Source organism: Convolutriloba macropyga, chromosome 12, assembly GCF_964194025.1.
Source record: "Convolutriloba macropyga chromosome 12, txConMacr16.3, whole genome shotgun sequence".
NCBI lineage: Eukaryota > Metazoa > Xenacoelomorpha > Acoela > Convolutidae > Convolutriloba > Convolutriloba macropyga.
The window spans coordinates 46,432,431-46,459,236 of NC_134479.1; the positions used below are offsets into that span (position 1 = coordinate 46,432,431).

Here is a 26,806-nt window from a genome sequence, read left to right on the forward strand (position 1 = left end):
TCATTTTTTTGAAAAAAAGAAAACGTGCTTTTTCAGCTTAAATATAAAGTTATTACTTTCTCGAATTACTCTTGCTTTCTGTTACTCTTACTTTAAATAAAGATTTGAAAATGTTTTTGAAATTCTCGGGGAGAGCAGATTAATAGCGATCAATTAGTCGCCTGATTTGAAAGTCCCCTCATTTTTAAAATGTCTTCAAGCTCAGATGTTGATTCAGATTCAGATACCGAAGTTTCTTCCGTGGGCGATCCAAAAATGGAGCACCGTTCTGTCGCAGATTTATGGCCGGAGCTACTTACGGAGTTAACTGTAGTCCCCGGCCCACCTCAGTTCCTTGCTAAGCAAAATACTAAGATGAACGCTGTTCTTGGACATGGTTGCCTAATTGAAGCAATTCAAACTACGGGACTAAAAGGTTTGTTCATCAGACCTGATGAGACAGCCGGGCCCGGAAAGAAAGTTAAACACTGTCCAATTTTTATTCCTGCACCACACTTTAGCACGGTGTATTTAATCAAACAAATCAATTCATTACCATCGGTTGGAAGTAACGATACCTTGGAGGCCATTTTCTCTTCCATCTACGATCAAGTTAAAGGTGAAATCCTTGCTAAGTATGGAGTTAGTCTTGTAAAACATGTTAAAATTATTGTTATTGTTAGCCCTAAAATTTTCCTCAGTGTAGAAAAAATTCTGGGCCGTTTATTTCAAAGCAAATTAGGCGAGATTGCTTTCTCGTTTACGAAGAATTTGAGGCAGTTTAACCCATTTGTCAATGACAGAGGGATAAAGGATTCATATTGTCCACGTGAAATTTACGAAATGATAACTTCAATGAAGTCAGAAGAGAAAACCGAGATCGAAATTTATAGACTTCTTAGAGAACCAGCGGAAATTGCAGACGGTATGTTTGTCGAGTTAACAGATGTTCCCAGAGTACTTAGTCTTCAAGGGACAATCTTGCAGCTTCAGAAAGAAACTGCAGCTAATTTTCTTTTACATGAGAACATACTGTTCCACATTACAGAACATGGAAAACTGGACAATTTCGAGAGTGGAAGAAACTACTTTCTGGAGCTCTTTCTGCGAAAAAATGCCTACAGTCTGCTGTCAAGAGATTGTTTCACTAGTCAATTTACTTCTCGCTGTTTGCAAAAAATTTTCACTAACCCACAAATCAGTCAATTTTCAATCAGCAGCTTGTTATTCGGTTCAAGATATATGGTTGCATTGTCAATTGGGTTTAGCAAAAGCCCCGAAAAGCCTCAAACGGCTGTGCAAAACAAAATACGCCAAATGGTTCGTCAAAATATTCCTCGTATGCAGCTGGTTGTCTACTCTCTTTGCTCACAGTACGATGCAGCTACTGCTGAACAAAATTACCAGAATATAATTGAAAACCATTTGATGTTCTGTATATGCTTGCCAAATGTGTCTGTTACAAAGTTGGAGGAAATTTTACGCAGCAATGATGAAATGGCAACCCTTTTAAAGAGTTTCAAGAAGCAAACAACAAGCGGCCAAAAAGTGGAAATTCTCTTTTGGTTGTTTGAAACATTTGAGGGGGAGTTCTTGTTCAAAATGGACTCGGACACCTCTAAACTTGAAACCACGCAACTTTCTATAACGACTCTCTCCAACTTCCACGATGAGATATCAACAAAAGAACCCGAATGTTTTCAATATGTTCGGTCAGTTTTGGCCGCCAGCATGTGCGACAGAGAAAAACCAAACAGCTACGCAGACATTGATGCTGTGTATCTGAAGTCGGCACAATTACGCATGCAAAAAACTCAAATTGGGGTGCAGCTGCCGACAAAAACCATAGTCAGTCCACAACAATTAAGAATAATTCGCGAAAAACAAACCCGCCTCTTGCTGCAAGGCGAACCTGGAGCTGGTCAAACAAATATCTTGCTGGCATTTTGTGAAACTCTGATCTCAGATGGCATCAAAAGCATAATGTATGTTTTCCCCGACCACAAGAAAAAATTCGGTAGCTGGCTCAAAGATAGAGTTGACAAGACATTCACAGAGAAGGAGAAGGAGAGGATCATCATTGAGCCGATTGGTGAAAAATGGGATATTTTACAAAATTGGTGAGTCTAGCGTTCAACCCAGTGTTTGCCAGTGCGATTTAAAAAACGCAATTGCCAGATTGCTGGAACGGAACGAAAGCGACAGAAACAAAGCTAATAAGGCAGATCCAAATATACCATAGTCTGAAAATCAACCGTAGTCAGGGAACCATTTTGTATCTCTTAGCTACTTTTGATTATTTTCACAGGTTTCTGCCAGGTTGAAAAAGGAGAATTTTTTTAAAGTTGAGAGAAAAACTGTAGGAAAGGGAAAAAGGAAAAGAATGTGGGCTTCTACTAAACTATTTACATAATTTAGTTGTGATAAAACAGCTAAAACGTTATATTTTAAAAAATATATTAGATTAAACAGTTTTGCTTGAAAAACAATTATAAAACAACTCATACCGTTAAAAAACAAACAAATATCAATTGAAAAGAGAAAATTTTTTTAAAAATTATGAAAAACTTTTACGGGATTCCGTCTTTGTCACTGCATTATGATGTGAAATTTTGAAGAGTCTCTTTTTAGTTTAACAGAGTTTTGGTGTAACCCAAAACGAATATTTTTATAAACCGTGGGAAACGAAGATAAAATAGAACAGAAGAATTTATAAATTAAAAAAATTAAAAAGGGAAAAAGAAAGGTTTTAATTTCTTCCTTTTCCTTTAGAATCCTACAAAAATTACTTAAAAAATGTACCTTGTATTATTCTATGTGTATTGTGCTTTAAAAGGAATCCAATTGCACAACTGTGATACTAATGTAGAATACCCATAATACAGGAATTAATTTTTCTACAAAACGAGGAAAACAAATTTGAATTATTTCGTTCATCTAGATGCTGCTTTCTCTGTCTTCCAGAACAAAAAAATCCGATCAATTTGTGTATAAATTTGGTTTTTTTTGTTGTTCATTTGAATCAACGGAGGCCAAAATAAAACAATACGATAAATCTTCTTTGATTTGAGAGAAATATAAAACCTGTTTTCAATATTTATTTTTGAATTCTACGGACACAAAACCCCCACATCTCTTAGTTCAATCACAATTGCCACTATTGAATTAAAATGTAAGGAAACTTTAGGATGGCTGACATATAAAAGGGATATTGAGAGCAAAAGAACAGAAAATCTCTGTTTTGAAGAAAATGAAACATTTCATTTCATTCTATTCTTTTTATTAATCCTGATGCTTCAAATTAATCACTAATTTAAGCTCTCAACTGTGTCGACCCTAATTTCCAATTACAGTTAACTAAAATTACAAAGCGGTACGTCTTCGGTATGTTTTCACTAGTACGTTTTCGGTTTCACAAGTATGTTTTCACTGGTATGTTTTGGTTTTCATGCAGAGATAGAAAACTGAAAACAAGATTTTTTTTGGAAAAGTTCTAAACAATTATTTTATTTTATTATCCATGTATTCACAAAATATCTAATAACAATGCGTTTTATTTTTTAGAGTTTTATCAACTCATTAAATTTGCTGAAGTGGTTCTTAAAGGGTCGTTAAAACAAATTACCCAAAAGGAAAATAACCGGTTGACAAATTAACGAAAAACAAAACAATGCTTATACAATGTCTCTATACAAGAATTTTAGACCTTTTTGATGCCTTTTTTTTTACCAATCAGACATTTTGCCAGCAGTAACTGGTAGAATATCCAATGTGGAAATTTTCTAGGAGTCTTTTTATTATTACCAATTCAAATAACATAACGAAAACTAAACTGTTTGTAATGAAGTGGACAACGAACCATGTCTTCCTGGTCTATTTATTGAATTGACTACATATGGAAACCTCCTGAGAAAAAATATTTTGAAAAACAACGTTTCTCAGCACTGCTCCGTTGTCTTCAGCTGACTCCTGTTTCGTTTTTAAAGCTATTTTCTTCAATTGACCACAGTTTATTAAAACTTGAAATCACTAACAAAAGAATCTATCAAATTGAGTTATTTGATATAAAAAAATCAACTTTTTAATGAGGTTAATAGAAACAGAATTTTGTTGCCTGCTTTAAGCAGTAAAAATCGTTGTCAAAATGTTGCAAAGCTTTTAAGCTAAAAAGCACTTGAAATTAGCTTCGTGTCAGAAAAATAACCTAAAGTAACTTTTAAATTCATTTTTTCCGTTAACTAAACTTTTTGAATTGATGCTTCTTTTCGACTTTAAATAACTGTGAAAATTTGAAATTATTTTTACAAGACGTTCACAATTCATCTTTTTTTTCAAAAGTCCTACTCAAGGATGCTACCGAAAAAGTTTCTGTTTGAGCTTCAAAAAATTAACCGTCAAGTGACGGTTTCCAGATTGTTTTTGAAAGAAAAAGAGTTATGTTGCACAACAATCGTTGCTAAAACTTGTGCGAGTCTCCTTGTTATCCAATGTACTGATGCGTATTAGCCTATGTGCAATAAACCAATCAAATCAAAACAACTTGCGGAAATCTGCAAGTAAAGACTACAGTTTCAGTCTACAGTTCAAAGGTTTTGACCATAGCAATATGAACTAAATGTAAGTGGACAAAATACTGGTCAAATGACCTCTATTAAAAAAGAATTAGTGACTTTATCAAAAAAAATCAAATATTACCCGATTTTTGTCCACCACCCTCAAAAAGAATTCTTTTAAAATAATTCATGCAAAAAATTTGACAAAATTGTTGTCTGTCGCGGAAGTATATGCCTTAAAGTTTAAAATTTATGTCCCCTGTAAAGTAGAAAAAATTGAAAGTTTTTCTCATATCCCACACAATTGACAAAAAAAAAAGATTTTTCAATCACTGGCATTCCGGATTGAACTTCAAGTCTTGATCAAAGCATTTCCTGAGCAATGAATATCTGAGGATAACACATCAGTGCTGATCACGTCTTGTTTTAAGTCGAGTTAACCTTCAATGTTTGAAATGAATGTACAATTTTTTAGCACTCCCAGAGTTGACTTTACCGATTGCGCAGTTCTAGTGGACGAAATTTACTCAGCGCAGGATTTGCAAAATATCATAAATGAACTCAGAAGAGTTAAATTCAAATATTGTTGGATTGCAGTCACTGATATTGGCCAGGGAATACTTCAGAAACCACACAGTGGCTTAGTTTACGATTACGAGGTTGAATCCTTGACCGTCTCATTTAGAAATGCAACACACATTTCTTATTTTTCTCATAAATTAATTGCTAAAATCATTGAAGATGAGCGGAACTTAAAAAGTGTTGCCAATGTTCCTGGGTGCTTCTTTTCAACACAACAAGAACTTGAAATAATTGATATTGAATCCGTAAATCATTTTGAGACACTTTGGTGCTCCAAAGAGAACTCTCAATACTCAAGATTCGTTATTTTAATTACTACGTCACTGGAATCTACTGTGGCGACTGAAATGAGAAGGCTGCACACATTGACAGATGATCAGTTACTTATTGCTACAGTTGATGAACTAAACGAGAGACTCTATGCACTTTCAGGATTCGAAACCCAATCGATTTTCGTCATTCTTGAAATAGAAGACCTGACAAAAGATATTGCGAAAGGTCTTGTTGTCGCCATTACCCGAGCTCAGTTTGAAGCATATATTCTGGTTAAGAATCAAACTCACATCAGCCAAAAACTGCGCCAATGTGTAGACTTCAAGCACGTGCCTGACTTTGCCGACTATGCATCTGAAAAAGATTCTGGCTTTGATGATGGATCGACGACCAAATCCTTGGATCTGAAGTTCAAAGATTTTGTTGATGACTCAATATGCTCAAGCAAAAGTTCTCAATCTCAAGACGAATCAAGCTTTTCGTGGGTTTCAATACGTTCAGGAGACGACGATTCTCAGTTGGTTACGACTGATGACAGTGATGAGAATAGTGAAAAGAGCAGTGGCGGTCTAACCCGGCAAGTGACCACTGGTGGGTTTATGCCACGACATTTTTTTCAGTTCTTTTTTTTCAAAGATTTAACGCAGCAGCATTAAAATTATCTTTTCAGGGTTTTACCTTTCCACCTATATGAAATGTAGCATTTAATGTAAAAATTTTTAAAAAGTCTAAGTATTTTTTAACTTAAAATGTTTGCTATATTTTTGTCTCTCGTCTTATCAAAAAATACTCTTTAATTTTTCACTGAGTACTTACAGAGTCTGCTTCACAATTGTTTGCTACGGTATTTATCGTTGATTCACGGGGCGTTTAGTTCAGTTAATTTTCTATTGCTCATTTGCGGATCGAATCAGGCTTGTGAAAATATTGTTCTTTTGTATAGATTCGAGGCGCAATTCGGGTCATTAGATTAACAGACTAGTTTCGCTTGGCGAATGGCACAAATCTATTGAAGTTTTCATTCACCAGTGAAATTCAACATATCAAATGAAATAATTAAAGTAACTCAGGCAGCTAAGGAATTGTTGATGGAGAAAAGTAAATGTTATCAACAAAAAACGAGTACGAAGCTGCAAAAACTTTGAACACTTAACACCAGACATAAACAAACCTAACATGAATTCAGACCAAAAAAAGAAATGGATTAAAGTGGAAGAATGAATGAAAAAAAATACAGGTTATGGTACCTTTGTACCACCTCTAAACCCCTGCAAAACGGAAAGAAAGCTTTGCTTTTTTTCGTTATAATTTACAATGGTGTAAGGACATTAGATAACATTTGTACTGGTTATTATGAAAAATACAGTAGGTGGTTAAAGTTTTTTACTTTTACTTTTAAAAGGTTTCATTGCTGTCAGAGCCGGTTTTTGTCTGCTACTGGGGCTGATCGTGTTCTTTGATTCAGTTTTGGTTATTCGTTTGTTTCGATTACGGGGGCAATTTGTTCCGAAAGTACTCCGATATTGATATGTGCTGTTGGAAGAGGAGTTTGAATGGTCTGTATGCCTTCGACTACACTGTTTTGCAGCACGACTGGATAACAAATGGGAGAGCTGCTTTGGATGAGCAGTCTTGATTGCTGTAATTATTTGCTATATTGCTGCAATTTATTGCTCGTTTGGAGGCTCGAGTAATCAGTAATTCGGGGTATGATATCATTGATTCGCTGGCCAAAACTGTGTTCGTGATGAGGTTTCTTTTGCTGCTTCTTGATTTTTTGTATAGTTTGGGTTTTTTATCTTAATATTTTTGGTTTGGGGTTGGCGGCGGTGTATAGGCAGGCTTTACTGGCATTCCAACTCTCATTGCCTTTGAAAAGTTCAAGCTGACTGACAAGACAATACTAACGATGTTGCTAGGTAGTTTTCGGAAAACTCGTTTGTCGCCCTCTACTTTCTTCTTCAAATCGTGTGCGTGTTTCGTAATTCTGTCTTCGTTTACTTCCCCGATGTTGTTTTTGGCCATCTTTCTGCATAAGTACTGAGAGGAGCGTTCTTATTCAGCTTTTAAGTTGAGATTCACCACGTCTGAACCCTCCAGTTACTGGCATTCTGCCCGGTTCCCTGGTCGTGTACGTGATATTTTTGTCCTTGAGGTTTGTCCAGCCGGGCACCACAACCTGACATAGCCCATGGAGATTTTTCATGGAGCGCTTTTTAGCTGGTTCATTCTTCGCTAGCTTTAATTGTAACAATTCTTCCGTTCTGGGCAATGGACAGTCAAGTCCTTCACCTTTTTTATGCGCTTTTCAACTTCTATAACTACAAGTTGGCTTTCATTCGCGCCCTGAATTGCGTTACTTTTGAAGGCTTATACTTCAGCGTCACTGCGGTCCTGGTCTTCCCATTTGCCCTCAGGGGTGACAGTGGTGCCTTGAACGGTATCATGGCCTAAAAATTTAATTTTAGCTATTTGCTGATAAGACAATTTTTTTCGGATTTGGTCATTAATTGGCGCCGGGATTGCTCCAAAATTGTTTTGCTCGCAAAAGTTACTAATCTGCTTTCCAATTTGGCGATTTGCTGGACGAATGCGCCGTGGAACACCGTGTATTAGGATGTGGCCTTGAATAGTTTTTTGAGCATTATTAGCCTTGGCGTGTTTATAGACTTCTTCAGATAGAAGTATAGAAAATCGGTTGACACAGGCAACTAAAAAAGACTTCTCGGTTTTCTCATCATAAACTGGACCTCCAAAATCAATTTGAATCTCTTCATTAGGTGTTTTTCGTGGCTTCAGGAAGGGAAGGAGGCAATATGTTGATGGTATAACAGGCTTCAAATTTTTACCAATTCTAATGCCGTAGACATATTTTTAAGTTTTTGATACTACGTCACTGTTCATGCATGACCAACACGCATTTAGACCATATCAGTCGGTCTCCGCGTTGCGGGTTGTGTTAAACAAACTGCCTCTAGGTAGGCAAGTATGGGATCGTTATGCTTTTATCGATGCAGACGCAACCTGACTTTACAAGTAGATTGCACCAGAAACGGTGAAAATGCGAAGTTAATTGTTGAAATCCATTGTCAAAACAGGCTCTAGATGATGTAATTTTTAGAGTCTTTTGGGATTTCGGCGGGATTGGCAACTTGCTGTGCAATTCTTAGAGATAGGATTAACTGACTGTATTAGATCGATCAAATAGGTAAACTTACTGTTCAGTGCTGTCAATGAATTCGTTCATTCTTTTTGAGGAAAGTATTTCCGTGCCAAAATGCGAGTTTATTCGATTTTTTTGCCTTCTATTTGTGCCACGATAATAGTTATTTTGCTTGCATTCTTGTTGTTTATGGGTATTTGTTGCTAATTTTGCTCAATTTGGTGCGCAATTGACGAGCAATCCGATATACACGAAAGGTATTTTTTTGCATTGCGTTTTATTAGTAATAGTTTTGCTACAAAAACAATTCATCTAATGTATTACATTGGGTGCGAATTGTTTTGGCTCTGAGAAATAATAAACCACTACGTCCAATTATGTGCCTAGCAGGAGTTCTGTGTCAAAGTTGAAGGTTAAAAGGCAATCTGTCGAGCGAGTGATTCTGCTGTTATAGGATTTGTTAAGCGATGTTCTTTCATAATTGAGTGAAATGCCTATTGGCTAGTAATGACTGTAAAGTTTTCCTGAACAATGAACCTTGAAGTGTTCGACAGCTTATTTCAGGCCCAAAAGTTTCAGCTCGTTGATACTCCATCTGGACTCAAAGGAACTTAAAAATGTGAGGTGAATGCACTGTTTTATATTCTAATTTTTCCAGTGCTGCCCCTAAGCCTTCTCTAGATGCATTACATCTAATCTAGTCTTTTAACTCGGGTTCTTTTGTTTTTTTCAGTTGCATTTGGTATTTCAATTTTTATTTTGTCAAAGTGTATGTTGTGGATTTTTGGTCCATGTATTTTTTTGGATTTTTAAAAAATTATCTTAAGTGTTGGTACAGTTTTGCTAAACTGTGTATAAATTTACAGAGGTGGTTTACAAATCAGAGAATTGATCTGAGTTTTTTCCAATGTATGTCATGGTTTTAGGTTATGAATTCCTCTATTTTTGCTTCTAGTATTTTTACTCCACTTCTTGAGTTGCTGTGGCCCAGCCATCTGATTTGTTTTGTTGCGAAGCGACATTTAGATAGATTTATTCATATATTTTTTTTGTCTACTTTTTTAAAACAGTTTCTGACTTCATGTGTTTGTCCTGCGTTCCGCTACTAGCGAAGAAAATACCGCCGAGATTGCAAAATATTTTTGCAAGGCCGATGGATGTTGATATATAGCTTTTTGAAAAATCGGCCGGTAAATCGGTCAGTTTATAAGAAACTCTTTTGAAATGATGTGCAACTATATTGAAACTGCAATGCCGTGCTATTTCATTGTGCAAACTGAGCTGGCTATAAACGTACTGCAAATCGATTGTTGTGACTTATGACACATTTTCTGCCGCTTTTCAGCATTCAATTTGCAAAATGAATTTTTTCATGCTGTCTATTTTCCAATCCGAGTTGATAGGCCAAGGAAATCTTGGGCAAATTGTTCGTCAATAGAACTTGTTATGTGTCTGCAGTTTACTGTTTTGTTTGTCGTTTGTTGTCGTTTTATACAGATGATACAGAGTCTCAAACTAGTGTCTCACACACAAGTTATGCTTTTTTCGCAGACCAGTTTGTGCAACTATTGGACGTAACAGGGTGCCAGTGAGAACACTGGTTCGTTTGAGAAGTTTTTGATTTCTTTTTTCTCTGTAAACCTCTTTGCTTTGTCAGAGTTTTGCTATTGCCATTTAACGGGTGGAGCACACACTTCGAGAATCAAGATTTAGTGAAGTCGTACTGATTCTACTTTTGACCTTCATGTTTTGCGTTGTGATTTTATGGTATTCGTCGTTGGTTATTGCTTCTAAGCAGTTGTCGCCCGATGAGCTTTGTTGTTCGAATTTTTGTAATTTTCATACTATATATTGTCTCCCCTTTAGTTTCTGTATCGTTTTGTATTCGATAATGATTGTATTCTTGTTGATTTATTTCTTCTCATTTAGGATTTTCAACACATTTCCGCAAGTTTATTGAGTAAACCGCAGTTTTTGCTTCTCGTTCAAAAGAAATACAGTTTTGTTTAATTTTTTGGTTGACTGCGATTCCTCAACTGGTTTGTCTGATTTCTATTGGATTGTTGATTGCTTTGAAAAATGAAAAAGTCGAATTGCACCGCGAAAGTTTTATTTTGTACTGTTTTGATTGTGAGTTGCGTCGCGTTATTGATTTTTAACTTTCAAGTTGTTTGCTGCCCATTTTCATGTTTATGGCTAATTGTAGAGCTGCACTTTGGTCTTAAATTAAGCGGAGCAATTTTTGATGAGTTTCTGTATCTAACCCGTAAGTTTTAAGTACATCTTGTGTTACCGTTTCTTCATTATCTGCAAACTTACTTTTTTCGACAGACTCGTTTAGTATGCTGTAGTAATGTTCAACAGTCTGCTCATTTCTTATTTCCTGAAAAGAAAAAAATCTGTCGTAGGTGATGCTACGAGGTCTAACGAACGATAGTTTTATTAATTTTCACAATTCAATTGTTGTCATTTCGTTGATGACTGCGTGAGATTTTTTCTGTTTAAAACTCGTCTTCCCTTGGTTCCGATGCTTAAATAGAGTAGAGACGCTTCTTCGATTGCAACGATCCAAAGATTGGTCTCAACAGAGCGTTCGGGTTAAGACTATTTTCTGACGTCTGATTTCCCAGCTCAGTTTGAATTGTGAATTTTGTTCGGCTTTCCCGTTCTGTGGCCTCAGTGGGGTTATCAGTGGTTTGTTTGTAAGTTGGCCCCGTTGAAAAATTACATAGGGATTTTGTATGAAGTAGTGTGTTAAGGGTTATTCCTTCATTAGCAGGAATGGCTAGCTTAAGTTCAGTGCTCCGCTTCTACCAGCGAAGTGGTGGTTCCGTCGTAGGTCGTTCCAAAAAAGGGCAGATAGTTTAAGGAGTTTTTCTGAATCCTGCCCAATTCGCCGTGTCGTACGCAATTCGTTGCTACGGTATTTATTGTTCATTTACGTTTAGTCAGAATAACCTGACCTTTCCTGATTAGCGGGGCAAATCAGGCTGATGAAGTTATTGTGTTTTTGTAGAGATTCACGGGACGATTCGGCTCATTAGAATTATAGAGTAGTTTTGATATGCGGATAGAGCAAATTTGATGAAGTTTTTTTTAATTAGTGAACATCAGCATATGAAATGAAAAAGTAAAAGCAATTCAGGCAGCCCAGGATTGTTTGATAGACAAAAGTATAGAATTGAACAAAAGAAAATCTTTACTACAAAGGCAGAAACAAACAAGCTTAGAAGCAAAGCTGCAAAAGGTTGGAAAAATTAATTGATTTAGCAACTGCAACGTAAAATATGTTAACATCAGACATAAACAAATCTATGGAAATGGATGAATGGATGAATTAGGTACATATTATGGTATCTCTGTAGCACAAAAACAGTTCACAAAGCCCAAGAGACTACCAAAATTAAATTAAGTAGGGTCAACTTTAGAGTTACCCTACATTTTGAACCTTCAAAACTAGAATGTTTTGAAACCGTTCCCGATGATCAATAACTTGTCTGCAAAATTTATTGCTGAACCGTTCATCCATTGTGGAACCAAATCCATCGAACATTGTGTACGTTCAAATATGATCCCTCCATAATTTGAGTCCCATATTTTTACTCAAGCGTATCTAATGTCAAAGTTTTTGAATCAAGAAATTGTTGTCAAAGCTAATGTTGAAGATTTTAACGCAAGGTACATTTCATTACACGAAGATCTGTCCGCACAATTTTGAAGTCAATTTGCGTGATCAATTTTGAAGTCGATTTCGGATCAAGTGATCAAAGTCAACTCTTGTCACTTAGTCTTATTGATAACAGGTTATTTTAACTCAGTGAACTTAATTAAACTGATCGCAATTATAAGTCAGTGTCCACTAATTTAATACCCTTAGCACACTGTATGGATGTTATTTAAAACAATTGGCGCAATTTTGTTCTGTTTGTTTTGTTTCCTCTTAGTTTCATCAATAGCAGCTGACAATCGCTTCTAGGTAAGTATTCAACAGGTTGTTAATGTTTTCAACTAATAGAGTATGGTTTTTATGAATTACACAATTTTTTTTCTATCAAAATCGAAAAAAGTTTTTGTGTCGCCTGTTTTCGTTTTGTCGCTTGCGCTCGTTAATGGCAGATGCCCTTGTTTTCCAGTGTAATGTATAAGAACTTTGTTTTTATCTCACAGCTTTGAACTATTTTTTTAGTTTCTCTATAAATTCCTATTTGATTTTACGTTTTTAATTTTCAAAAACTAGTTACCAAAAATATTTAAATGTTGGCTGGTTCTCTATGTCCTTTCTCCAAGCTTCAATAATAACAACTGACACACTACTAACTCATTATTTTTATATCGCGTCGTAGTCTCAGCGTGTATCTAGTGTTATCTTTGTTCTTTCTTTGCTAAGTTTTCAACGCTAGAGAGCTAGTAGGTTTTGGTAGGTAATTTTCTTCAATTTGGTGCGCAATTTGACATATAGTGAAGGAAGATGTTTATTTATGTGCCTGTCATGTGTTCTGTGTCGAAGTTTTAGGGTAAAATGCAATCTATCGAGCGGGTGATTCTGCCGTTATAGGATTTGTTAGAGCGATGTTCTTTCATTTTTCAGCGAATTGCCCGATGTCAAGTGATAACTGCAAAAATTTTCTCGAATGAAAAACCATGAAGTGTTGGACAGCCTATTTCAGCCCCAAAAGTTTTAGCTCTTTGATACTCCCTCTGCACTCAAATGAACATAAAATCGAGTGGTGAATACACTGTTTTATATTCTAATTGTTCCAGTGCTGCCCCTAAACATTCTCTAGATGCATTACATTTTGTTTGGTTTTTAATTCGGGTTGTACTGTTTGGTTTCAACTGCATTTGGTATTTCAATTTTAATTTCTTCAATGTGTATGTTGTGGTTTTCCGTCCATGTATTTTTTCAGATTTTTCATAAATTATCCTAAGGGTTGGCACAATTTTGCTAAATTTAGAATAAATTTACCGAGATGGTTTACAGATCCGAGAATTGATCTTATTTTCTTTCAACGTGTGTCATGGTTTTATATAACGAATCCCGCTTGTTTTTGCTACAAGTTATTTCACTCCGCTTTGTCATCGGTTCGTTGGAGGATTTCATCATTTTTCTCTTTTTCTCTGTTTACCATTTTGCTTCGTCGGAGTTGTCTAAGATCAGTTTTGCTGCTGCTTTTAACGCGGTGGAGCACACATTTCCAGAATCAAGAAGTAGTGAAGTCGTACTGATTCTATTTTTGACTTTATGTTTTTCGTTGTGATTTCATGGTATTCGTCGTTGGTTATTGCTTCTACGCAGTTGTCGACCGATGAGCTGTAGTCAGTGTTGTGTAATTTTTCATACTATTTATTGTCTCCTCTTTTGGTTCTCAACTGTTTTGTATTCGTTGATCATTGTATTCTTGTTGATTTATTTCCTCTCATTTAGGATTTTCAACGTTCCTAATGCAATACAGTTTTGTTTATTTTCCTTGTTGCCATGCCTGACTGCAATTCCTAAACTGGTTTGTCTGACTTCTTTTGGATTTTTGATTGCATTGAAAAATGAAAAAGTCGAAATGCAGCACGAAAGTATTATTTTGTACTGTGTTGATTGTGAGTTGCGTCGCGTTTATGATTTTCAACTTTCAAGTTGTTTGCTGCCCCATGTTCATGTTTATGGCTAATTGTAGAGCTGCACTTTGGTCTTAAATTAAGCGGAGCAATTTTTGATGAGTTTCTGTATCTAACCTGTAAGTTTTAAGAACTTCTTGTGTTACCGTTTCTTCATTATCTGCAAACATACATTTTTCGACAGGCTCATTTAGTATGCTGTAGTAATGTTCAACAGTCTGCCCATTTCTTATTTCCTAAAAAGAAAAAAAAAATTTGTCGTAGAAGATGCTGCGAGGTCTAACGAACGATAGTTTTATTAACTTTCACAATTCACTTGCTGTCATTTCGTTGATGACTGCGTGAGATTTTTTATGTTTAAAACTCGTCTCACCTTGGTTCCGATGCTTAAATAGAGTAGAGACGCTTCTTCGATTGCAACGATCCAAAGACTGGTCTCAAAGGGGCGTTCGTGTTGCGACTATTTTCTGACGTCTGATTTTGCAGCACAGTTTGAATTGTGAATTTTGTTCCGCTTTCCCGTTCTGTGGCCTCAGTGTCGACTCTGTTTTGACTTAGTTTTGGTTATTCATTGGAAGTTTTCTGCTTTTTGGTGACCTGCTTGATAATTTTTGAAGTTTTGATTTGATTGTGTGGTTCTTTGAATAACAATCCGTGTTGTTAGGCCGAGGAAATCTTGGGAACTTTATTCCTCGATTAAATTTGGCATGTTAATGCGGTTTGCTGTTTTGTTTGATGTTTGTGGTTGTTTGATACAAAAGCTTTGAGTCTCGAAATAATTTCATTTGATGAGTAATCGCAGCACGACAGACAAATACAAATTACGACAGACAGATACAGAAAACGACAGAAAAGGACAGACAAATACAAATTTTGCGTTTTTTTCAAACCAGTTTGTGAAGCTATTGGAGCAATTAGAATGCCAGTACTGTCATCGATTTGTTGGAGAAGTTCATCATTTTTCTCTTTTTCAGTGTTAACCACTTTGCTTCGTCGGAGTTGTCTAAGATCAGTTTTGCTGTTGCTTTTAACACGGTGGAGCGCACAATTCCAGAATCAAGAAGTAGTGAAGACGTACTGATTCTATTTTTGACTGTCATATTTTGCGGTGTGATTTCATGTTATTCGTCGTTGGTAATTGCTTCCTCGCAATTGTCGCCCGATGAGCCATAGTCGGTGTTGTTCGAGTTTTTGTATTTTTCCATGCTATTTTTTGTTTCTGTGTTGTATTGTATTCAATGTTTCGTGATGATATATTGGTTTCAATTAGGGTTTTCAACACATTACCAAAGAATTGATGAGTAAACTGCAGTTTTTGCTTTCCGTTCCTAATGCAATACAGTTTTGTATATTATTTTGTTGCAATGCCTGGCCGCCTTTCCGAAACTGGTTTGTTCGATTTCTATTGGATTGTTGATTGCTTTGAAAAGAGAAAAAGTCAAATTGCGGCGTTAAACTATTACTTTGTGCTGAGATGATGGTGACCAGTCCTGATTTGGGGGACGAAACAGGTTTATATAGTTAGTGTGATTTTTGTAGAGATTCGCGGCACGATTCGGCTCATTAGCACTACAGAGTTTTTTTGATTAGTGGATAGTACTAATTTGTTGAAGTTTTTACTCGGTATTGATCTCAGCATATCAAAAGAAAGAGTAAAAAAATTCAGTTTGCCAAAGATTTGTTGATAAACAACAGTATATATATGAACAAAAGAAAATGTTATTAACATAGGGAGGAACGAGCTTAGAAGCGAAGCTGCAAAATTTATGAACAAGGAGGTGATTTCGAATCTGCAACTTGAAATCTCGGAGCATCAGACATAAACAAATCTGACATGAACTTATACCAAAGGATGAAAATGGATGAATGAATGAATTAGGTACATATTTTGGTATCTCTGTGACACAAAAAAAAAAGAAAAAGATACGCGAAGATCTGTTCACACAATTTTGAAGTCAAATTGCACTGATAAAGTCTACTCTAATCACTTAGTCTTAATCATATCAGGTTACTTTTACTCAACGAACTTAATCAAGCTAATTACATTTTTAAGTCAGTGTCCAATAATTTAATGCCCTTAGCACAATGTATTGATTTTTTAAGAAAAATTGGCGCAGATTGGTTCTGTTTGTTTTGTTTCCTCTTAGTTTGTTATGTTTCAATGGTTTTCAATTGAAAGAGTATGGTTGTTATGAGTTAAACATTTTTATATCTAACAAATTCGAAAAAAATGTGTCGCCTGTTTTCGTTGTTTTATCGCTTGGGCTCATTAATGGCAGATGCCATTGGTTTTCCGGTGTAATCGATGAGAACCTTTTTTGCTCTCACAGCATTGGACTATAATTTTAGCTTCTTTTTAATTTCTCTTTCATTTTTCGTTTTCAGTTTTCAAAAATTAGCTATCAAATATTTGAATGTTGACCGTTTCTCATTTTTTTTATAAAAGTTTCTCAATTTAGAAAAATTGTTTCCAATGAACTGTTCGCTCGTTTTTTGTGATCAAATTTGAATCCGAGCAGCGGTAACAGTTGGATATTGACTTTTTTGTCACAAAGTATTTTAACCATCGATGTGCGCTTCAGATTTGGAAAGCCTTCAAGTGAATGACGAAATCAAAATGAAGTCCAACAAAATCTTCTATCAGACAAAAATCACCCCAGCACCGATGAAAGTGTCTTTTGTGTACACATGTGCCTCCCGTGGAAAACTGCAGATGATTGTATACTTTCCACCATTCAGCGTATTGGGATGCAGAGAAGTTGGGTTTGAAGTGTACGTGCCCGAGTCCAAAGTGTACCTCGACAGCGAGCAACGCAAAATTCTGAATTATTTTCCAACTTTTGACGGAAAAGAATTGAATTTCACAAAGACAAAAAATTCTGAAGACAACTTTTTATTGGTGACACCTGTAATTGTCATATCGCAACCAAAACATACAATGTTTCTTCAGAAAGTACAAGTCCAGTTGCCGTGGATCGAAACCGTTGATTTGGATAAACTCACGATCTCTGGGAAAGCGACAAAGCGAGATATCCATGCATCAAAAAACTCAGTTGTGATCGAGTCTTTCAGTTACTCCCCAGCAGCGGTCAAGCTTCACACTGTTAGTTATTTTCAAACGTCTTCATAACTTTATAAAATAAAAATAGTTTTTTTTTAATTTCAAAGATTCGAGTTGTTCTTTTTTCGAAAAGGATACTCTAAGCGAGAAGATGCTCAATTCATGTAACAAACTGCGCTCTTGCCAGGCAAAAATTTATCTTCTGAGAATTCTAGAGTTTGAGAAATGAAGCGCCGCCCGGGTTGACAAAACTTACTTACCATAAAACGAACCATATATGGTAACTTACTTACCATAAAACGGACCATAAAAGTCATAAATTGTTTTCGTTCTATGATCTTGCTATGATTTGTAAGTTGCCATTTATGGCTCGGTTTATGATATGTAAGTTTCCATTAAATTTTTTCTTTTTATGGAGAATCTGATAATTTATGGGAAACAATTATGGTCCGTTTTATGATTAGTAAGATACCATATATGGCCCGTTTTATGGTTAGTAAGATACCATATATGGTCCGTTTTATGGTTAGTAAGATACCATACATGGTCCGTTTTATGTTTAGTAGAATACCATATATGGTCCGTTTTATGATACGTAAGTTTGGTGAAAAGACCTAAAAAAATATAGCTAACTTCTGTAGGAAACGTCTCAATGTCGAATTAAAAAACCGACTTATCGAGACTTTTCCAGTATGTTCTGCTTTTGTTGCCCTCCTCCTTTTTCATTCCGGGCTTGGGACCGGCAGTGGTGGAGTTAAGAAACTAGTTATTGGAGAATTGAGCACGCACTAGGTTAAAAAAAACCAAGGTTAAAAAGTGTCTCCGGGCTCTTATGAAAAAAATTGTAACCATAAAACGGTCCATAAAAAGGGTTTTCATTGCGTTTTATGGTAAGTACGGTACCAAAAAAGTGGACTCTTTGTTTTTTGACGTTTAGTGAATCTGAGACTGGTCTTTTGATTTTATTTGGAAGATAACCTCAAAAAATCGGGAATTTTGAAATACAGAATTTTTTATGGAAAATTTGAAACCATAAAACGGTTTATAAAAGTTTTTATGGCGTTTTATGGTAAGTACGGTACCATAAAAATAAAGTACAGAATTTTTAAATTTTCTGCACAGAAACGTTGTTTTGGAACTGCATGCAGCTCTTTGGACTGTTTCTCAGCCAAACTCGAAAATTTTGACGATCTTTGTGTGTTTAGTAAGTTTCCATAAAAGCCATATATGGCGTTTTATGGTTGGTAAGTTTCTTTTATGGTGGTCAACCCGGGCGTTTTCAATTTTTTGCTATCCATTTTTGTTCTCGAACACTTCTCAGATCAAAAAGTCATTTCTACTCAAACTGGATATCGTACAATGATCTTGCTCAAATTGCTCAATTTTGTGCTATAATTATCAGACGCAACTTAATGCACAATTTCAAATGAATCTTGAAACGATCGTAAAAAATCAACAAAGATCATTTTTTCCTATAATAACTAGAAAAGGGCACTGACAAAGTAGAGAAACCAATTAATCAGTTTTTCTTAAAAACTACTCACAAATTAATGAAAATTTGCGTTTCGTTCTATCCATGATAGAATTTTTTAATCATATCTTGCCCGCTTTGTAATGGGCTCAACGCCTTGTCTGTGAAACCAAATGTTCAACAGAATTGAGTGCAAAAAATGTGTTTCTTGATATTAAAACAAAAAAGTAGAAATTTTAAAATTAACTTATCAGTCGTCAAAAGAATATTTCATGCAATTGAACTATAACAAACAATTTTGTCACACAGAAGAGATTAAAAAAATGACGAGCGCAATTGTTCCTTTGGTTCAATACACATTGTTTCAATTCTTTCGAGAGTGTTTCAGTAAAAATTTACAAAAGCTTCTGCTTTTTCTGGAGGTTTGGTAACCTTATTCTTTCATGCCTATTGCAAACAAATGTATTTTTGAACTAGATGGCGTAGCCAATCTTTCCAAATGAATTATTCGACTGTGATGAAGCTTAAATCAAACAACAAAAAAAAAAGAAGCATCGTCTTTCTAAATTTTTAGTCATTCCTTATGTTGCGGCTGCTCAAGAATCTCAGCGCCGATATATCAGAGCCTGGTTCTCAAGTTTTACGCCGGCCTGGTTCTTCACTGAATCTGATTGTCTAATGATCTCGTCGAAAAAATTAGCCGCTCGGACGTATTAAAGGACTGTAACTTTAATTTTGTTGATTGAAGTTAAGAAAACCCTTCGTGATTGTCTATGTTCAATCTCGTGCTGAAATTTGCAAAGCTTCAGCCAGAAGCTAGTATTGCTGTTTACTACCTGTCAAAAGAGCTCAACTAACCTAAAACTCGCAAGATCTTAAGATCTAGTAAAACTTAGCGAAAAAAACTTAATTTGTTGAAGAATCAAGTTTTAGTCTAAACTGAGAGCCAACTGCTCTTGGTAACTGATTCTAATGGTTCTGAATACAATATAGTTTCACACTTCAAACAATTGGGTTAAAATAAATAATCAAATATATATCATTTATAACATCATTGCTACTTGTTTCTGATTGGTTAATTAAGAAAGTGATATTGGTCATTGATTGTACAGTAAATGTCAAAGTACTGCAATATTTACTTTTAATGCACGGATAGTTATTACCTAGCTCTATATACCTCGAGTTAAAGGTATTTGACTTTTAATGAACACCTAAAGTATCATAAAATAAACAACTTAGAAAATTTAACAATTGATAACAAAATATCGAAAAATGCCTATTTTGCACGATATAGGTGCTAATAGCCACACTTGTGAGTCTGATGCAATGACGTTCGTTGGGTCATTGAGTAGCCTAGTGGAACCCTAACCGTATGCCATAATCTCGGGTTGCTCAGGTTTTCCCTTCCAATAATCGGGGGTTTACAAAATTTCGCTCCCAGCTTGTAAAAATTTCCATTTTTGACCATTTTTTAGTATTGACAAATTCCAAATTTTTTCAGTCTCAATTTTTATTTCTCGCTTTCTGATGGTTTTTATAGCTGATTTGAAGTGGCGCCATCAACTTAAATTAATTTCATTGAGAAAGTTGTAGTCAGCAACTGAGAGATTGATTCTAAAAAGTGTTTTTTTTTTCAAATGATCCCCATTTTTCAGAAGTAAGAGATATGAGATTTTTCAGCAACTGAAAAATTAAAAACAAATTCATCCGTCGCAGTGATTCCCATTATTCAGTGCAGAGAAATATGAGATTTCTCACTAGAACGTTTTGACCAAAAAGAATATGAACAATATATTTAAAATATGATTTAGTTTGAGTGCCGTCAAGTGTTCAGGGCCGTCACTTATTGCTGTCAGGGGTCTTGCGTTGAGTGTTTGCTCTACAAGACACCTTGTTGTGCTCAGTACCTTGTCGAAAAGCATTCGGTTGTCCAAGATTGCAGTCAAGACCTTCTTGCAACTTTGAACCAGTCCTTCCCAGATTCCACCAAATGTGGGGCTTCAGGTGTATTGAATTTCCAAACGATTTTTTTCTGAGGTAAGTCACTTTCAAACTTAGCTTTATCCCACTCGTTCATGAATAGTTTCAGCTCGTTTGCTGCTCCGGCGTTTTTTCCCCCTGCCGCTGATTATGGTCGTTGGGTAGCCACGTCTCACAATGAATCTCGTCACTGCATCTAGACATGATTCGGTGTCCACTGACTCTGCGCCTTCAATGTATATTGCTTTGGTTGTTGGACGAGTAAAGAGGGAGCATCATTTTTTTAAAGTACGTCGTAGGAACTGGACCTGGAAGGGTCCCAAGTATTCGACTCCGGTATTGATGAATGGGGTCTAGTTTGGATTCTGTGGCTACAGGACTGTTAGCTTGCTCAGATTCAACTTCGCTCATTTGGCACGACGGCTTTGGCCACTTTTCTTCATCTGTCTGGAGCTCTGTTGGCCCGTTTAACCACACGGACATATCTGCCTGGTTTTCAATGCCTTTGACATGACACTGATCCATGGAAGAGTTTTCCAAAATTTCTGCTGCCCCGTTGGAAACAAAAACTTATTGTTTCTTTGTAAAGACTTGGCCGGACCATTTTTGTGCCAGACATTATATTGTCACCACCAGGAGTTGACATGACGTCATCCTTTTTGCACATTGCTGGGACAAGTTTTCTGTCGTAAAGAATCAGCTTCTCAACTGACTGCAAGATATGATTTCGAATTGAGGCATAAATTTTGAAGATGTTGGGCTCGCTACGCTCATCAAGTCGAGTCTCTGCTGAGTCTATGGAGCCTTCTTTTGCTACTATTGAGCAATTTATTTCGCATTTTTTTGAGATGTATTTTGTTGCTTCGATATTCTCATCAGTTTTTTGGTGAGGTTTGTTTCAGTTTCCTCCACAATGTTTCTAAACTGTTTTGTTTGGCACAAGGGTACTTCATGCCCTTTCAACTCAGAGAGTCTCTTTTTATGACGAACATAGTGCAGTTGACGGGTTCGTCAACCCAAAGAGTCTCATGCACCAGATCGGGTTTTTCGGCCATTTCGGAGATGAGTGGGTAGTACATCTGCTCTTCCGTTACTTCCGCTGCCTTGTGTTTCCTGCTGAGTGAGCCTTGTTTTGTGTAGATCCAATGGTTTTTTTTTCATGAGTCCGTCGAGTTCCTCAATTGCTTCCTCTATAGTCTCTAGGTGCTTCTGTTCTCTTTTGCACAGCATTCCGTCTTGGTTTTTAACAACTGTTTGTACCAGCTGAGCCTCATACTCCTGTCTTTGTTTGTCAAACGAAAGTGATTGTTGCTGTAGCTCCTATAAATTTTCTGTTAAAGAAATACTTCCAAGTCTCTTGAATTCTCCTTTTGTGGAACTGAAGTTTCCTCTGATCGTGATCTGGGATTAGTTTGACTCAGTTTGCGAGTTGAGATTTGCTCCGCTACCGCTAGTTGTTTACTGCTCTCAGACTCTGTCCTCAGCTGCTTGCAGAATCTGTAGAAATTGCCTGAAAACAAATTATTTGAAGACGTTGCTCTTCTACTACTCCATGACTGACAATTGGAGCTACGGGAATTAGATATTTCTCACGCTTCAGTTCTCTGCATTTGTACGTTGCAGCAACCCTTGATCGTACTGGGATTCCATTGCCGACATCACTGTAGCTCACTGAACCACTCGGCACAAAGTTTTGTCATATTGTTTCTAGCTGTACTGAAGTTGACAACGGAGAGTTCAATAACTCATACTCCTTCACCTTCTGGTCAATGACTTTCTGAAGCTCTGCAATTGCTTTCTCTGATTTACGAAATTTGCTAAACATTTCGTCCATTTTTCAACAAACTTCGCTGTTTGGACTAGAGCGTTTGTAAGCTTCATTGTGCTTTACTGCATAGTTGATACATTCTTGTCTTTTTTCAACTACACGACTGAGTTCAACTGGAAGAATCGATATCTCATCCTCTAGTCGAACAGACAATTGCGTCATTTGCTAGTTTGTCTGATCTAGTGCAGTTCTCACTATTTTGTAATTTTCATTGTTTTTTTCGATGTTTTCGCTGATTTCTTTTTCCATCTTGTAATAACGGTAGATATCAACGTAAAGGTTTTCGTCCCAATGTTTTTGCTGACGTTCACATAACACATCTTGTTTTTGGCTGATTGTTGACAGTTCTAATTCCAGACGGCTTCGTTCGGTTACTAGCTTGAACATCTTGCTGTTAACAGTCATTAATTCTGTTGCTTTGATGTCACCCATGTGGGACAAGGAAGGTGCTTGAATGCATGGCTCAAGTCTTATCCACACTAAATTAATTTACTGCTTGACGAGATTGTCCAAAATAAAAGCTGTGTTGTTTTCGTCTGGGTCTTGTTGTTTGGGTTGGTCCACTCAATTGAATCGAAGATTCATTGATGTTCGTGTTGTTGTCCGTGTCGTGTTGCTATTGTCTGGGTGACAAATTTTTAGTTATAATCTATGTCCAATCTTGTGCTGAAGATTGCAATGCTTCAGCCAGAAGCTAGTATTGTTGCTAACTTCCCGTCAAAAGAGCTCAACTAACCTAAAAGTCGCAAGATCTTAAGATCTAGTAAAACATAGCGAAAAATACTTGAATTGTTAAAGAATCAAATTTTAGTCTAAACTGAGAGCCAACTGCTCTTGGTAACAGATTCTAATGGTTCTGAATACAATATGGTTTCACTCTTCAAACAATTGGGTTAAAATAATTAATCAAATATATATCATTTATAACAACATTGCTACTTGTTTCTGATTGGTTAATTAAGAAAGTGATATTGGTCATTGATTATGCAGTAAATGTCAAAGTACTGCAATATTTACTTTTAATGACATATGCACGGATGGTTATTACCTAGCTCTGAATACCTCGAGTTAACGGTATTTGACCTTTAATGAACACCAAAGTATCATAAAATAAACAACTTAAGAAATTTAACAATGGATAACAAAATATCGAAAAATGCCTATTTTGCACGATATAGGTGCTAATAGCCACACTTGTGAGTCTGATGCAATGACGTTCGTTGGGTCCATGAGTAGCCTAGAGGAAACCCTAACCGTGTGCCATTACCTCAGGTTGCTTAGGTTTTCCCTTCCAAAAATTGGGGAGGGTTGCACAATATTTCGGTACCAACTTGTAAAAATTTTCAGGTTTGACCATTTTTGAGTGTTGACAAGTACTAAATTTTTTCGGTTTCAATTTTTATTTCTCGCTGTCTGATGGTTTTTATAGCTGATTTGAAGTGGCGCCATCATCTTAAATTAAATTCATTGAGAAAATTGTAGACAGCAAATGAGAGATTAAAACTGGTTTTTTTTTCAAAAGATTCCCATTATTCAGAAAAATTTTGATATTTTTCAGCAACTGAGAAGTTAAAACTAAATTCTTTTTTCACAATGATCCCTATTTTTCAGAGCTAAGAAATATGAGAGTTCTCATTGGAACGTTTTGACCAAAAAGTATTGTGAACAATATATTTGTTAGAAAGATGAAAAAAGCTGACTCTGGAATTTTTTAATAAAGAGATTTTACGGATAAAAAAGAACAAGAAATCGGGGATGGCCATGCCAAAGTAGACAAAATTCTTTTCACAATATTACAGAAAAAATTTTAATTTTTGTAAAACTGAGATTCTGAATGTTAATTATCAATAAAATTTGCTAACATACTTAACAGTTCTTTGAAATCGTCTGGTAATTTAAATTTACACAGCACGGCTAAAGTTCTGTCGATAACAACTTTCTTTAACTCTCAAACTGAACTTGAGAAAACAAATTGTGTGTAAACGGGCATTTGTGCTTCAAAAAACAGATTTCATTTTGAAGATTAAATGTGTGTACCTAAGGCTTTAAAGTCTTGTAATCCCCTTTGTTAAAAAGAGTTGTTAGATGTCGTATTGAAAATTTTTTTAGTTAGTAGTGTTTTTTGTATCGGTGGTTTTGTTTAGCAATCTATTAATCTTGTGAAATATTTTTAATTCGATTTTTCGTTGCTTACATAGCTAAATCGGTCCACATAGCGTAACTAATTGGACGTTTAATTTGCAGCACCATACATTAAATAGATTTTAAAAAATCCGTTACTAATATCCTCGGCAGCTTTTGTTCAATTGATCGACGTTTTTTCATCTTTTATTACCAGATTTTCTAGTGTTCTCTATTCATTTTGAATCAAAGTTCTCCTTGTAGGCGAGGCGCAATATCTTAGGGGAGCGTGTTGTTTGATTAAATTTTTTGGCTAATATAAAAAATCACAATGAATATGCTGTATTTACTCCGTTCAAATTGAATACTGTCACCATATAGGTCCCTAATGTGGGTGATTTATAGGCTAATGAATGCTCCACGGGACAGCAATATTAGGTTGTTATAAGCTTTCAGTCTTGATGAATATTGATTTATATGAAAGAAAAAAATAAATAAAATAGTAATAAAATTCGTTGAAATAATGAGTGGTTTCCGCAAGCATCTTTTTAACGCAGAGAAAAGACAGAGGTTCAGAAAATCGTTTGCTAACGTTGTAAACGTTGAAAATGTGCAAACGTTGGAAAGACAAAACAGTCCAATTTAAAACAGTCCGGGATCAAACAGTCCCGAATAGCAAAATATTCCCAGACAAAACATTCTCAGACAAAATAGTCCCTAGAAAGCAGAAAAAATAGTGCCAGACAAAGTATTCCCAACTAAATATAGAGTTAAACATATGCACACCGATTAAACAGAAACCCTTTAAATTATTCATATGGTTTTATTTCATTGAACAAATGATAAACTGATTACAGCATAGAGTTTGCCAAATAATGTATTTTGAAACAAGTTTTGTTTAATCCTAATTCATATCAATTAAAAACAGTTCATTCAGAAGCTTAACTCATAGATTATGTTTGTTAATTGTTTGTAGATCATATTTACAATTGTTTCGATATTTATTCGGGACTGTGTTGTCTGGACAGTTTTTTCTGGGAACATTTTACTATTTCGGACTGTTTTGCGTGGGATTGTTTATCAGGACAAAAGTTTACAATCTCTAATTGGTCTATACCGATACGTAAAATGCAATGAAATATAAAATTTTCAACAGCTGATGTTTTTCAGATTCAACTGTTTTTGACGCCAGTGACAGGATTTGATGAAGAGAAGTTATTCTCGGCTGACATCGGATTGCCCTTTCTACTTATGAAGCAAGACAATAAGAAACATGTGACCACACCAGAGTGGAGATACCGTCTTGAGTTTGATTGCAGACCCCTCACACTGGATGAGAGAGAAGTGTTTCGTTGGAAAGAAAACTGGTCTGCTCACTGTGTTGGACTTAACAATGCATTCGCGTCACAAAACCCAGCTCCTGTACCCCTCTATCTTGCTCGTTAGCTCAGTTGATTTTTCAGAAAACGTTTTTCGAGACAACGGGACGAGATGTCAATTTGAGAGAATCGGAAGTGGTGGTTTTTTATAAAAACGTTTTCCCTGCGTTTGACCAGTATGCCAAGCAGATCGAATCTAAAATTTGCATCACTCAATTAAAACTCAAGAAGCCTCCTCGTCAAAATACTCAAGAAAAAGACTGGTAATGGGTACAGGAATTGAAATTTTTTAATCGAGTATTACCTTGTGTGAATTCTTTAAAGATCGGAAACCACTTAAACTCACAACTGAAATAGCAATCAACCTGAACCCATTTAAAACTGAAAATTTTAGAATATTATCGAAAGTTCATCGAAATGCAGCTAAAATCTGTTATTATCATGGCTGGATCGAATATAAATATATAAAAAATGTATTAGATCGTTTGACTTTTCAAACTTACAAAATGATATATAACACGATCTAAGCGAGAGATCCTTCCATGACTTTTTTAAACTCAGTTATTGCACCTTTCAAAGAAGACATCAGATCTATTCTGTTTCCCCCCCCCCCCTAGCTTACTGAGCTCAAATCTTTTACGAGGTGCACGTGCTATTTTCTTACATAGTAAAGTGCTAAATAACAACATATAATTTGTAAATAGGGGTCATAAAAAACACTGGGGAGCGAGAAAGAATAGATCCAAAATATCTATCAATTTATTTTAAAAAAGACATCGAAAAGAAAAAACATAGAAAAACAAATC

At 35.8% G+C, this 26,806-nt stretch overlaps 1 protein-coding gene across 1 annotated transcript; it reads left to right on the top strand.

The window, feature by feature from the left end:
* Positions 1 to 26,275, top strand: LOC142350229 (uncharacterized). The gene is made up of 4 exons (XM_075401990.1): positions 1 to 2,099; positions 5,008 to 5,978; positions 16,743 to 17,263; positions 25,792 to 26,275. Exons 1-4 carry the CDS (start codon positions 190 to 192, stop codon positions 26,065 to 26,067), a joined length of 3,678 nt encoding a protein of 1,225 aa, XP_075258105.1. The 5' UTR covers positions 1 to 189; the 3' UTR covers positions 26,068 to 26,275.
* The last annotated feature ends 531 nt before the right edge of the window (positions 26,276 to 26,806 follow it).